Here is a 12,657-nt window from a genome sequence, read left to right as displayed (position 1 = left end):
AGCAGGCGGTGGTGGGCGGTGGCCATTTTCCATGGGCGCTCGTTTGTGTGGTCGGCTTCGCGTGTTGTCGTCATCGTGCTTGCGTGTCGTCGTGCTCGTGTTTCGTCGTGCTTGCGTGTCGTCGTCGTGCTCACGTGTCGTCGTTGTTGCCGTCCTCATGTGCCGTGCATGGGTGGTTGCTGGCGTCGTGCCTGTCGTGGTGAGAATGGAGGAACGGGGTGGTGGGGCATACGTACCCCTTGCCCATGACGTTGCCACGTCATGGGCGTTGTCCCTCGGTCCTTGGTCCATTGTTCCGCGCTGGGGGTGTCGTTGTCGTTAGCGTGGGTGTCGTGTGCGTCGTTAGCATGGGCGTGGGCGTGGGCGTCGTGTGTGTCGTTAGCGTGGGCGTGGGCATCGTCGGCGGCGTTGAGATGTGAATGGTGGTGGTGGTGGAAGGGAAAGGGATGGTCACGGCAGTGTGACCATCACACAAACAGGCGACGTGACGATATGGCACGCCCTCAAGTAAGTCATGTGACCTCACCCCGCAGACTGAACAAAATCATGAATCCTTATTGCAGCTATCACTGACCCACACTATATGTAAATTATAATCTTTCCATTCATTGATTAATAAAATTGTAGGTATAGCTTGTCTATTGTATAGTCCATTTTTGCTTTTTTAGTTATATTCATATATAATAATAATAATATACTGGACTCCACTGGACTCTGACTGGACTCATAGTCCACTGGACTGGGACTGGACTCAGGAAAGTGGCTGGCAGTCCAGTGGGAGTCCAGTGGACTGGACTGGACTGGACTCCAGTGGACTGGGCATTCTGCCAGCCAATCTGGCCTGGTAAGAGGGCCACTGGAGTCCACTGGAGTCCACTGGAGTCCATATGGATTACGTGGGGGAGGGTAAAGACCTCATGATATCGGCCAGATAAATAATGAAAATCGCAATGATATTGACCAAGTAGCTAATGAAATTTCCAATGATATCGCCCAGGTTTCTAATGAAAATTGCAATGATATCAGCCAGATAAATAATGAAAATTGCAATGATATTGGCAAGATAAATAATGAAAATCACAATGATATTGACCAAGTAGCTAATGAAATTTCCAATGATATCACCCAGGTTTCTAATGAACATTGCAATGATATCACCCAGGTATCTAATGAAAATTGCAATGATATCAGCCAGATAACTAATGAAAATTGCAAATGATGTTGACCAAGTAGCTAATGAAATTTCCAATGATATCGCCCAGATTTCTAATGAAAATCACAATGATATTGGCCAGATAACTAATGAAAATCGCATAATGAATAGACATGGTAACTGGAATGATTCCTATCATAAAGACTGTGGACTTATACAAAGGGAGCCCTAGGCAGTTACCTTATTTATATGATAAAAGTGGTACCCACCAGTCACGATGGGAACTACCTAAACGGCCGTCTACTCCCGCAGCGTTGCGCCAACTCGGCTGAAGAACCTTCCACCATGTCCACCAGCTCCTTTCGAAAGATGCGACATCCTGGAAACGGGGTGCCTTGCTACGGCCACGGCTGACCCACCAATCCACCTGTGAGGGCCGACTTGTTTTCTTAAATCCCATATGGATGCCTCCGACGTCGAAGCTGCTGCAACCCTCCAACTCCACATACAGCTTGATGGTTTTTGTGAATGCCAGGCCAAGATCTTGTGCCGATAGAAGCTTGTAGCCTCTCAGAAACCACTCCGGCCACTTTGGATCTGGAAGCAACGGTGTGGGAGTTGAGGTGACAATTGGCTGCGATGCTAGGGCAAGAGATGGTTCGGTAGAAATGGGGGCGGGGGGAACGGGTGGTTGGGTGAGGGAGGGAGATGGCTGATGCGGAACGAGAGGAGCAGAGGGCTGAGTAGGGGCAGAGGGAACGAGTGGTTGGGATGCAAGGGAGGGAGATGGCTGACGTGGAATGAGAGAATCAGAAGGACCGATGACCACGGGATCAATTGGAAGGTCTTCTGTGTCTGGGCGTGCGGGATCCATCGTCGTCTTCCTGGTGCTACGTCTCGCACCCAGAGCCTGAATGGGATGTTCATCTGCACTGTCCTCGTCTTCACCATCGCTGGATGATTCAGACGAGCTTGCCTCTTCAAAGTCCTCCATGCTCTCTGAGTCCAATTCTTGTTCCTCAGACTCATCGCGTCGCTTCTTCTTCCCCTTGGATACCGCTCCCTTCTTGGCTGCCGCTCCCTTCTTGGCTGCCGCCCCCTTCTTGGTTGTTACCCTCTTCTTGGCCACTGGCCCCTTGTGATGTTCCTTTCCTCGCTTCCGTTTTGCTGTTGCTTTTGTGGCATCAAAGGGATCTGTTGCCGAGTGAGTTGATGTGTCGAGAGTGGGATCGTTCTCCTCAGGACTGATATGCAGGGAGTTCAGGGTGGTCATATCGACATCGTTGTTGGTTGGTTGGTTATCTGAATTGGGGGCATCAGGGAGAGCGCACCGTCTTCGTTCTTCAGGTGCTGCTGACGTAGGTAAATATTATATATGACAACCATCTTAAGAACAACCTACAGTAGCATGTGCTCAGAAACTCGATATATGCATCCTTTACCAATGCAAACTTGGCTTTATCGGTGTAAGGCCAAACCTGCGGTGAGGGCGCCTTGTTGACGCTGTGATGAACACTGTGGAGAGGTAAGTATTACTCACAAAGAAGCAACATCAAATGTTTACCTTATCACATTGATGTTCCCCCCCAACCTTGGCTCTGGGCCGCCCACAAACACCGAAACGTGCATGTTGAGTGCTTGTCCAATCCTTTCCAGCAACGGTCCCAAAAGATTTGCAAGACCATCGAACGCTCTGATGAAACACGTCAGCAATCGTAAGAGTGGAGATTTGTTTTGACATACTCTTGTGCCTCAGCAGGGCTCATCTCTTTATTGCCTTCCCAGGCCTTCTTCGCCGTGTTGTGGGCCTCAATGGCATCCTCGGCCCACTGCTTCTGTTCTTCTTCACTCAGTTTGTGAAATTCCTTCTTCTTGAACGAGTTCCGAAAAGTTGCGCAGTGTTTTTCAGGTTTGCCGCTCTCTCTAAACGCCTCTTCGAAGGGTTCCCTGAGGGACTTGTAGTTGGCCGTGCCCCACATTTCCCAGCCAGTGCAGAGCTTGGCTTGGCCTGCATAACCCAGGAGGCGGTTGACTAAAATAGACAAGAGGTCTTCGGTACTCTTCGACCGCTTCAAGGTCTTCATCTTTTTAGAGCGATGGTCGAACCAATTGTACAATGACTTTGAAACAGATTAGCAATGAGAAACGAGCATCTCAAGGTATGCAAGGGCGACTAACCTTTCTCATATGCTCGATCACCTTCCCTTTCAAGGTTGCTTGCTTCTCGGTCAATATCTCGAAACTGTTGGCGCCGGTAGGGAAAGGCAGTGATGTCGGCAACTCTTCCTGGGTGACTGGGATTGACTAGTGATACGTCGAAAACCATAGATTAATGATGCCATCGAGGAAGGAGGTGGCCTTTTCGTGAGAGACGAGTAGCACAGTCTTGTATTCTTCAAGATGGGATTTCAAGAATTTTTGGCGGGAATGTTTCACGCACCCTTTTTTCAGCAGGGTGAGAAGTGCGGCCCTGGATCAACATGTCAAACTTTGAAATAAAACAAGAACAAGCTCAGTCTCTTACTCATTTTCAACGACATCAACATCGACTTCATCCTGGACAACATTGGCCACACCCTGTGCGACGTCGGCCATGTTAGCAGTCGATTTTTGAGAGAGGGACATTCCCTGTCCCATGCCACCTACCTTCATTCTTTATTCGCCAGAAGAAACAACCAAAAAAAAATTTCATCCTTTTTCGGGCACCAATCAAACATGTTTGCACTCATCAATGTGAGGGAGGAGGCCTTCGTTGGCATCATGTACATACATTTGGCCACGTATCCGCCAGATCACACTCAATTGACTTTCTCTTTTGTCCTTTTTTGTGAGCTAAGAAGCACTGTTGCACTGCCAGATAAAACCCCACTTTTGAACTGCGTCTATTTGTTAGAGTTCACGGCTCTACGTTGGTGTATTCCTATGAATACAAAATCAGTAGTTAGTCGTATTCTGAAAACGTTACCTGAGTTTGAGAGCCGAATGTGTCGCACGAAGAATAGAAGATGTAGAGGGCGAATATTCCTAAAAGCGTAGAGAGTCTTGATTATCCGATGACGGCGTCACTTGATGATCGAGACGTTAGCGCGTAGCTTTAATGGTTGATCAGAGTCGGTTGATAGTGCTCAGCTTTATCAACTTACTCAAGAGATGCTGCTTAGTCCTAAGAACTTAAGTCAAGTCAAATTGGGATAAAAGGTAAGAATGAATCTTACTTCTTACATTTCATCTAATTTAAATACAAGTGGAATGTAGTGTAGAAGTATCCAGATCCTTCCTATTCCTGCTACGACATTCCTTCAAATTCCTTACCAAACATTATCTAACACGAGGGTGTTTGGTTAGACCTGTAATCCTAACAGGACTTGTAATCCTAACAAATAGAAAGTGCATGATGCGTGAATACAATTCATGTTTGAACGCGTTAGATGCGTTAAGTAGAATGACAACGGAATACAACTACTTTAAGAAATAGTGAAATGGAATACAACTAGAAAAGAGCTAGTCAGAGAATACAACAATGAGATATTGGTGAGGTTGTCAGGTAGCGAGAATGAAAGGATAAGAAGACTAGTGATAACTTGAGTACCCTAACACTATTCCTCTCAACCACCCCCACCATCTGTCCAAACCACTTCCTCTCGTCTCAATAATATGCCCACATGCTTGACTGGAGTCTGTTCACCCCGGGCCCCATCGACATTGGCCGATGACCGTAAGACTAGTCCCATCTCACTGTCCCACCCCATCTAACACAAACCTTTGAACAGCCCAGGGTGCACCTTCCATGACAGGTGCTTTTTTCCTTTTTCACCTGTTAATTACTCACTCTGATACTTACATTTTCAACAGTTCTTGAAGATTTATTCAACAACCTCGGCATTTGCGATCGTGAAAGCCACGTTCTCATCACCAGCGTCATTCGACTTGTCACTCCCGCACACCGTGACAGCCCCAACAACAGTCAAGCAACCGCTGTCGAAGACGGCTTCGAAGTCCTCTCCTCCCCCGGTCCTCATGCGGAGGTTGACGACGGTGATGATAACGACGGCGACGCATCTGAGATGGTGACCCCACAGGTCACCAACTCTCCTGCAGCCGCGGTTATCCCTCCTTCCGCTGTAACCGCTTCCGTTGCAGTAACCGCTCCCATTGCAGCAGCCCCCAATGCCATCAGCCCAGCCACTAATGCTATCGGCCTTCCCGTGCTCTACGCCCCAGGTTATGCTTTACATCCCAGCAGGCCTGACAATGCTATTCTTCCGCCAGGCAATCTCATCACAGCCATATACGGGTACCATATCCCTCCCCCCAATGCTGGCAGCCCCTTCTTTTGTGTGAGTCGTGGTCGGGACATTGGTATTTTTTGTGGCTGGTGAGCTCTCTCCCCTTCGGAAATTAGTTTTCAAGATCTTAATATTTTTTTACCAGGGAAGTCACTTCACCTCTCGTGATCGGTGTGTCCTGTAGTAGTTTTTCTCGCGTGGCTAGCGTCATGGAAGGGCATCGTCGCATGGCGGCTGCTCTCACCACCAACTTTGCATTATACCTTACTTGATTCCCAAATTGTCACTCTGCCAAGTACTGGTCTCCTATCTGAATGTTGTGTAAATAGTGTCCCGCCCTAAATTTTATACGCTGCTTGTCCCCATCCTTAAAATGTGAGGTCTGAAAGAAGAGGACTTCATCAGTAAGCGAGCACTTTGTCAGTAAGCGATGCAATGCATTTTGAACAAAATGCCCGTTTTGGATTCTCTCCATGCAACCATTAAACATTGCCTGTAGAAGCCAATACAGCTTGGAACACTTAGAATTTTGATATGTATGTGCCTTAGGCACTACTTAACATAGATATCCAATTATGTCGCTGATTCAAGTTGTCTACAGGTAAATGTCAGAAGAGGGCAGAGATGAGCTCGAAGACTCCAAGCCTTCAATACGCACTTTTCAGGCGCACCTCCACTTAAGTCACTCATGGCCAACCAATTTTTGGTCAATTTTTTAGAAAAATATACCGACGGAAAGAGGTCATTTCCACGGTTGTGAACCTCTAATCAGAATGGGAACAGTATTTGAAATGCTGAGGTACCAGATAAAAAGTCGCAAGGAGGTTCCAAATGTAAGTTGCCTATTTTGGAAACTGCTTTTGATCCTTCTTCCTCTCGTCCGCCAACATTCACTATGGGTCGCCCTCGCCTCTACAATACACAGGAGGAAAAGCTCCAAGCTCGTCGCGTCCAATCTAAAAACTACTATGAGCGGTATGTCCCTTGACCTTTTCCTTTCGTGATTTGTCTCTCACCGTCATTAGATCAACAATCAGTAACCACACTCAGATATGCCACCGGATGTGTTGTAAATACAAAAGGAAGGCTAGAAGAGAAACAGAAGTCAAGGAGCAAGAAAGTACTGGGTCCAACGGGGTCAGGTACAAGGACCAGGAAAGTACTGGGTCCGACAACGTCATGTACGATGAAATCTCCAGATTCTGCATGATCGATCTGAACTTAGAAAGCAGACTCAACAATCCCATCAAGACCCTTAACCAAGCCAAGATCGCATTTGATGAAAAGACTCAGGGTGACAAGTACAAGTACATAGACGACATCGTGAAGGAATGCATCGCGAGTCCCGGTTCAGCGTTGGAGTTCTGCAAGGTGACAGCAAGCTTGTGGGTCGATCTGGTGGATTACATTCAGTCATGTCTTGGGAAAGTTTTACAAGAGTATGGTTGTGGAAGTGAGTATAACAACACTGATCGGGTGGGGGCGGACTTCCGGCATGTCATGTTTTTGTTGGAGGAAATCAAGGAGTTTTTGATGACAAGGGAGGGCGAGCTGGCTGACTGGCACGCGAGTGGTTGTTTAGGCTATCAAATTTGTTGGGAAGGAGAGAAATTGGAAGCGGTCTCGACATGACGCTTATTCACTCCCTGCGGCAAAGTCTTGTAATCTGTTCACGCAATAATCCACACTTTTTGTCATTTGTGGCAACTGTACAGTCCTTTCCATTAAAGTTATTCCTCACGCGGTATCACTACACAAACTTCAACTACCTTCTACACCTTTATCCAATGGGCAAACACAGGATTGGCCCCAAAAAAATACAGCCCGTCACTTTCAAGGACGATACAGCGTACAAGCGAAGGCAAAAGGCCTTGGCGTGGGTGATTGATTTCCCTACACTGCCATGTGGGCGGACACTGATCGTTGATTGTATTAGAAACCCGAGCCTGCCGACGAAATTGCAAGGCACTTGAAGAAAACTCAGGATGACGTCCTGAAAGCGCTTCTTCCCAGCTATTTCTTAGCGCGTGCTGCAGGACAGAGCAACAAAAATTCTTTGAAAGGGCCAATCTCGTATGGTGCCTCAGGTTTCCGGAGCCTGAGGAGGAGATAAAAGTGAATAAGGATTACATGGACACTGATTACGGGGCTTACATTTTGAAGTTGCGGCAAAAGGTTAGTCCTTGGTTTGTATGTGACGGCTTCTGATATTTCTGTCGTAGCTTGTCCGTAGCAAAGTCAGCTGGATGTTGTTCCTCTTCCCAGAGCAGGCTGATGCTGAGTCGCCTCCGAAACATAGTTGGAATGCTGAGTTAAATTCTGCAATCCAAAAAATTATGAACGGCCTTCCGACCCCGATGATCGGCCTTGAAGAACTTGAGAAAGCAATAGTGGGACCGAGCTTGGGAGAGACCACACAGGAGGATACCTCGAGCAAGGGAGACTTCGACTTCAATTTCCTGTAGTTAGCTTGGTCGAGTAGTTGCACATTCTTCAGTTGTCCTGCTGTATGTACATACCACTGCTGTTGATGTTATTGATGTTGGCGTGTGAGCACATGTGACGACTTGGTGACAACCCTTGTTTTCCCATCAACATGGCCAAGGGCTGTTACAAGGGAAAGAGCAAGTTCGTTGTTGTTCGTGACGACAAGCACGACAACAAGCTTCACATTGGTCACTCCCGCACTGTCCAAATCTCTGATAACGGCTTTCGAATCCTCCAAACACCTCGCTCCCCTGTGAAAGTCTCCTCTGCTCAGAGTCGGCCCCTCATAGAACAGGAATTTGACGACTGGAACCCTTGCATCGAGTATGAAGATGCCGGGGAGGAGTCACCCCTGATAAATGTCGAAGAAAACGTTCAAGGCACCATGGCTGCAAAAGTTGCAGCAAAACGGCAATACTTTCCATTCCTCCACTGATTCCTACCGGATTCCGGCCGGAATCCAGGAATTCTGCGGAATTCTGCGGAATTCCGTGGATTCCGGCCGGAATTGACAGGAATCCGACTGGAATAGACAGAAATTTCAGTACAAATCTATACTTCTCGATTCCCCCTACAATTCCACTTTAGCTAGATGTCATATGACTTAATCTGCACTTATCAAGACCTCCTGAATTACTTGTGTAATGCAGTCAGTCAATCTATTATTCTATTCTATGCTGATAACTTAAACTTAGAAATTGCTTATGATATTCAAATTTGAACATAACTAATTCAGGTGTATTCACTAGTACTACATGAGATTATTCTACTACAAAATTATCTTACTACGTAGAGTGTTAAAGGGAGGGGGGAGGGATGGAGGGGAGGGGGAGAGGGGTGAAGGAGAGAGGGGTGATGGGAGAGGGAGTGATGGGGAGAGGTGGTGGGGAGTGATGGAGGAGGGAGGGAGTGATGGAGGAGGGAGGGAGTGATGGAGGAGGGAGGGAGTGATGGAGGAGGGAGGGAGTGATGGAGGGGAGGGAGTGAAAGAGGGGGGGGGAATGGAGAGAGAGCGGGCATGGAGGGAGGGAAGAGGGACAGAGGGAGGGAAGAAGGATGGAGGGAGGGAAGGAGGGAGGGAGGGAAGAGAGGGAGGGTGGATGGAGTGGTGGGGACTGATGGAGGGGGGAGAGTGTGGTGGGGAGTACTGGGCCTCGTCGCTGTTCGTCGGCCTGTGCTTTACGTCATTCCTGTCGTGTCTTCGTTGACGTGCTCGCCGTCGTCCGCTGACGTTGTCTTCGTCGGCCATTGACGTGGGCGTTGTCTGCTGACGTCGTCGTCGTCCGCTTATGTGGTCGTTTTCCGCTGACGTGGGCGTCGTCGTCCGCTGACGTCGCCGTCGTTGTCCGTTGACGTGGGCGTCGTCTGTTGATGTGGTGGCGGTCCGTTGATGTGGTGGTGCGTGGGTCGTCTGTTCGCGTGGCCCTCCGTTGACGTGGTGGGGCGCTGACGTGCTGTCCGTCCCTCGTTGTGGGCGTGGTCGTCGTTGCGTTGCGTTGTCGTTGTTGCGTCGCGTTGTCGTTGTCGCGTTGCGTCGCCGTCGTGTCGCGTTGCCGGTCATGTCGCGTTCTTGTTGTCGTGTCGCGTGGTCGCGTCGTTGTTGTGTCGCATCGTTGTTGGGTTGTGGTTGGGTCGCGTTTTGGTGAGTGTTAGCACCCATGGCTGTAGGACTATGCCTTATATACTGGACTGGTCCACCCATGCCTATTGCATAGGGGATGGAAATATCCAGGCTCTTTGGGATGTGGACTGGTGCAGGCCACCCTACATGATATATTGCCTCTCTGTATTTGTTTCTGTATTTGTTTTCCAGCTGATTTGTCAATATTAACAAACAACAAATACAATTTTGGCTTCAATGAGAGTATTTTGTCCCTTGGCCATGTTCCTCTGCAAAAGAAGGCCAGAATATATATATATATAGATCTGCAGATATTTTTATGCATCCTAGAATAGTTTCCCCCGCTTCTCCGTGCCCAGAATAGATGGATGTCGTTTGGTATGTAGGGGCCTCTGATAAATACATGTCAACAAACATCTCCGTTGGCTTCAAATGAAAGCATTTCATCCCTTGCGCATGTTCCTCTGCAAAGGAAGGCCAGAATATATATATATATATATCTCCAGATATTTTTACGCATCCTAGAATAGTTTCCCCTGCTTCTCTGTGCCCAGAATGGCTGGATGCGCCAAACCGCATCTGGATGTCATTGGGCGTGTTGGGGCCTCTGGTAAATACATGTAAACAAAGAAGAAAGGCTACTCCTCGTCCTCCTCGACCAGGGCCTCCAGCAGTGGATCAACACATGATCCGGGGCCTTCATTGCTCTCCTCTTTGCTAGCTAATGGCACCAGTGGGTTCTCCCATAATCGGGTGAAGCGCTCGTGGAGGGAACGCTGAATGTGAGCCTGACGGCTCGCGTATGCCCTCACCCCTTCACGGGTTGGTTCATCCAGCCCTGGCCATCCCTCTTGGCGCTGATTCCACCAGTCCACCTTCCACTCCAATGTCTTCCGAACCCTCCGCATCTCCTCCTTCAGTAATTGCACCTCTTCTGTCCACCTTAAATGTCGTGCCCTCGCTTTTGCCCATTCGATTCGAACCGCTGCGAACGAAGGGCCATTAGTCAACTATATTCATACAAAACCAGTCGGCCACTTACCCTCATGTAGTACCGCATCAGTGCCGTCGCCAATTGCATCAGGAGTGGTCCAAATCCACGACACCGCTTTCTTCCCTTGTCCCAAACCCAATTTGTCCGCCGTGCGCTGTTTCTTTGAATGTTCTCGTCCATTGGGTCTGATTGGATCGGCCGGATCGTCAATGCTGATCTCCATCCCATCCGGCGTGGTGAGGTCGCCGTTTGTTAATTTACGCAGACTCCTCTCCCAATCTCCGGGACCCAAAAGCGCCAGCAGGGCCTTCCGTGCAGATCTGTATTTTACGGCCAATGCTTTGGTTTTGTCTTCAAGACGGTCAAGAGTCTCCTTGGCTCGCGTGTTTGGGTTCTAGCCTCGGAGATTTCGATTTCGAAAGCCTATGAAGGACAAGCGACCGCGTTGGACATTGCGTATCTTCTCTAAGATGTCGTAGCATTGCGCTTCCCGCAATTTGGTCTCGATGTCAACCAAAATCTTGTTGCAGTTGTGGGTTCGCTGAGTGGATGGAAGAGCCGAAGGAAGCCAAAGCTGTTGATGCTCTGGTTCCACCATGTCGCGCTTGGCGTCGGGCATCTCTCGTTGGGAAGCTTCGTGTTCGCCAGCTAAAACGGTGAGTGGTAGCTACCACTTTTATGATAAAATACAGGCAAGTGCCTGCACACCGACATCCACACTGCCTAATGAATTTATGAAATGAGAAGAGTAGGCAAAACTTATGAAATGTATTTCATTTCTTTACCAGTGCTTCTCATGACTATTTCATAACTGTCCTGAGACATATTTCAATACTACTTCATTGCAATTTCATTACTGCCTGGCCTTCCATTTCATTGTCTACCCAGCATTGTTTCATTGCTATTTCATTCTTGCCTGACTTTTAATTTCATTGCCTACCCAGCCTTATTTCATTGCCTTTTCATATCCTTGCCTGGGCTACTTCATATTCATTTCATATCCCTGCCTGGACAATTTCATATCCCTGCCTGGGCAGTCTCATATCCCTGCCTGGGCAATTTCATATCCTTGCCTGGGCAGTCTCATATCCCTGCCTGGGCAATTTCATATCCTTGCCTGAGCAATCTCATATCCCTGCCTGGGCTACTTCATATTCATTTCATTTCTTGCCTGAGGCAATTTCATATCCCTGCCTGGGTGATTTCATATCCCTGCCTGGGCAATTTCATATCCTTGCCTGAGCAATCTCATATCCCTGCCTGGGCTACTTCATATTCATTTCATTTCTTGCCTGAGGCAATTTCATATCCCTGCCTGGGTGATTTCATATCCCTGCCTGGGCAATTTCATATCCTTGCCTGGGCAATCTCATATCCCTGCCTGGGCTACTTCATATTAATTTCATTTCTTGCCTTAGGCAATTTCATATCCCTGCCTGGGTGATTTCATATCCCTGCCTGGGCAATTTCATATCCTTGCCTGGGCAATCTCATATCCCTGCCTGGGCTACTTCATATTCATTTCATTTCTTGCCTTAGGCAATTTCATATCCCTTCCTGCATGATTTCATATCCCTGCCTAGGTAATTTCATATCCTTGCCTGGGCAATCTCATATCCCTGCCTGGGCTACTTCATATTCATTTCATTTCTTGCCTTAGGCAATTTCATATCCCTTCCTGCATAATTTCATATCCCTGCCTGGGCAATTTCATATCTATTTCATTCCCTACCTTGGGCTATTTCATATCCTTGCCTTTGCAATCTCATATCCCTGCCTGGGCTATTTCATACCTACCCTACTGCATTTATCATTGCCCCCTCAGAATGTCAGGCACTGCCTTCAGGGTCCATTTCAGGGTCCATCCCAAAGAGGAAACATCACCTGGTTTGACCAAAAGTGAAGAAAACCAAGAGGAGAATGTTTTTACCTATCAGGGTCCATATAATGGGATGTTGGGATGTTGGTCACATGACCAATTACCAAAAATGGTCAAAAATGAAAGTTGTAGCCCTACACTATAGCTTCCCGAATCTGTTTGAATTATGTTCTGAAGTGCTCCCATTGTGAAGATATGAGGTAAAAGATTTTCAAAGAGTGTTGCTTCTTTTTTGTG

General features: G+C 47.9%; 5 protein-coding genes across 5 annotated transcripts; 2 read left to right on the top strand and 3 right to left on the bottom strand.

The window, feature by feature from the left end:
* Positions 1-1,453: 1,453 nt before the first annotated feature.
* Positions 1,454-3,778, bottom strand: LACBIDRAFT_327897 (uncharacterized protein; the record flags this gene model as incomplete). The annotated part of the gene is made up of 8 exons (XM_001881776.1): positions 1,454-1,580; positions 1,663-2,503; positions 2,556-2,668; positions 2,718-2,846; positions 2,897-3,273; positions 3,332-3,395; positions 3,594-3,623; positions 3,678-3,778. The coding sequence occupies 8 exons, from the start codon at positions 3,776-3,778 to the stop codon at positions 1,454-1,456; spliced, it is 1,782 nt and encodes a 593-aa protein (XP_001881811.1).
* Positions 3,779-4,807: 1,029 nt separating this feature from the next.
* On the top strand, positions 4,808-5,711 carry LACBIDRAFT_298581 (uncharacterized protein; the record flags this gene model as incomplete). The annotated part of the gene is made up of 4 exons (XM_001881907.1): positions 4,808-4,868; positions 4,924-4,947; positions 5,006-5,528; positions 5,585-5,711. 4 exons carry the CDS (start codon positions 4,808-4,810, stop codon positions 5,709-5,711), a joined length of 735 nt encoding a protein of 244 aa, XP_001881942.1.
* A 623-nt stretch (positions 5,712-6,334) lies between these two features.
* LACBIDRAFT_327895 (uncharacterized protein) lies at positions 6,335-8,362 on the top strand (the record flags this gene model as incomplete). The annotated part of the gene is made up of 7 exons (XM_001881906.1): positions 6,335-6,414; positions 6,465-6,892; positions 7,155-7,315; positions 7,376-7,512; positions 7,673-7,903; positions 7,937-7,946; positions 8,045-8,362. The coding sequence occupies 7 exons, from the start codon at positions 6,335-6,337 to the stop codon at positions 8,360-8,362; spliced, it is 1,365 nt and encodes a 454-aa protein (XP_001881941.1).
* Positions 8,363-8,695: 333 nt separating this feature from the next.
* LACBIDRAFT_327894 (uncharacterized protein) lies at positions 8,696-9,586 on the bottom strand (the record flags this gene model as incomplete). The annotated part of the gene is made up of 1 exon (XM_001881775.1): positions 8,696-9,586. The coding sequence occupies one exon, from the start codon at positions 9,584-9,586 to the stop codon at positions 8,696-8,698; it is 891 nt and encodes a 296-aa protein (XP_001881810.1).
* Positions 9,587-10,185: 599 nt separating this feature from the next.
* On the bottom strand, positions 10,186-11,366 carry LACBIDRAFT_327893 (uncharacterized protein; the record flags this gene model as incomplete). The annotated part of the gene is made up of 5 exons (XM_001881774.1): positions 10,186-10,532; positions 10,590-10,935; positions 10,993-11,189; positions 11,250-11,264; positions 11,327-11,366. The coding sequence occupies 5 exons, from the start codon at positions 11,364-11,366 to the stop codon at positions 10,186-10,188; spliced, it is 945 nt and encodes a 314-aa protein (XP_001881809.1).
* Between the last annotated feature and the right edge of the window lie 1,291 nt (positions 11,367-12,657).

The sequence above is a fragment of the Laccaria bicolor genome, genomic scaffold (genome assembly GCF_000143565.1).
Source record: "Laccaria bicolor S238N-H82 LACBIscaffold_14 genomic scaffold, whole genome shotgun sequence".
Taxonomy (NCBI): domain Eukaryota; kingdom Fungi; phylum Basidiomycota; class Agaricomycetes; order Agaricales; family Hydnangiaceae; genus Laccaria; species Laccaria bicolor.
The sequence above is the reverse complement of the archived record's forward strand: the minus strand, read 5'-3'. Positions and strand labels throughout refer to the sequence as shown.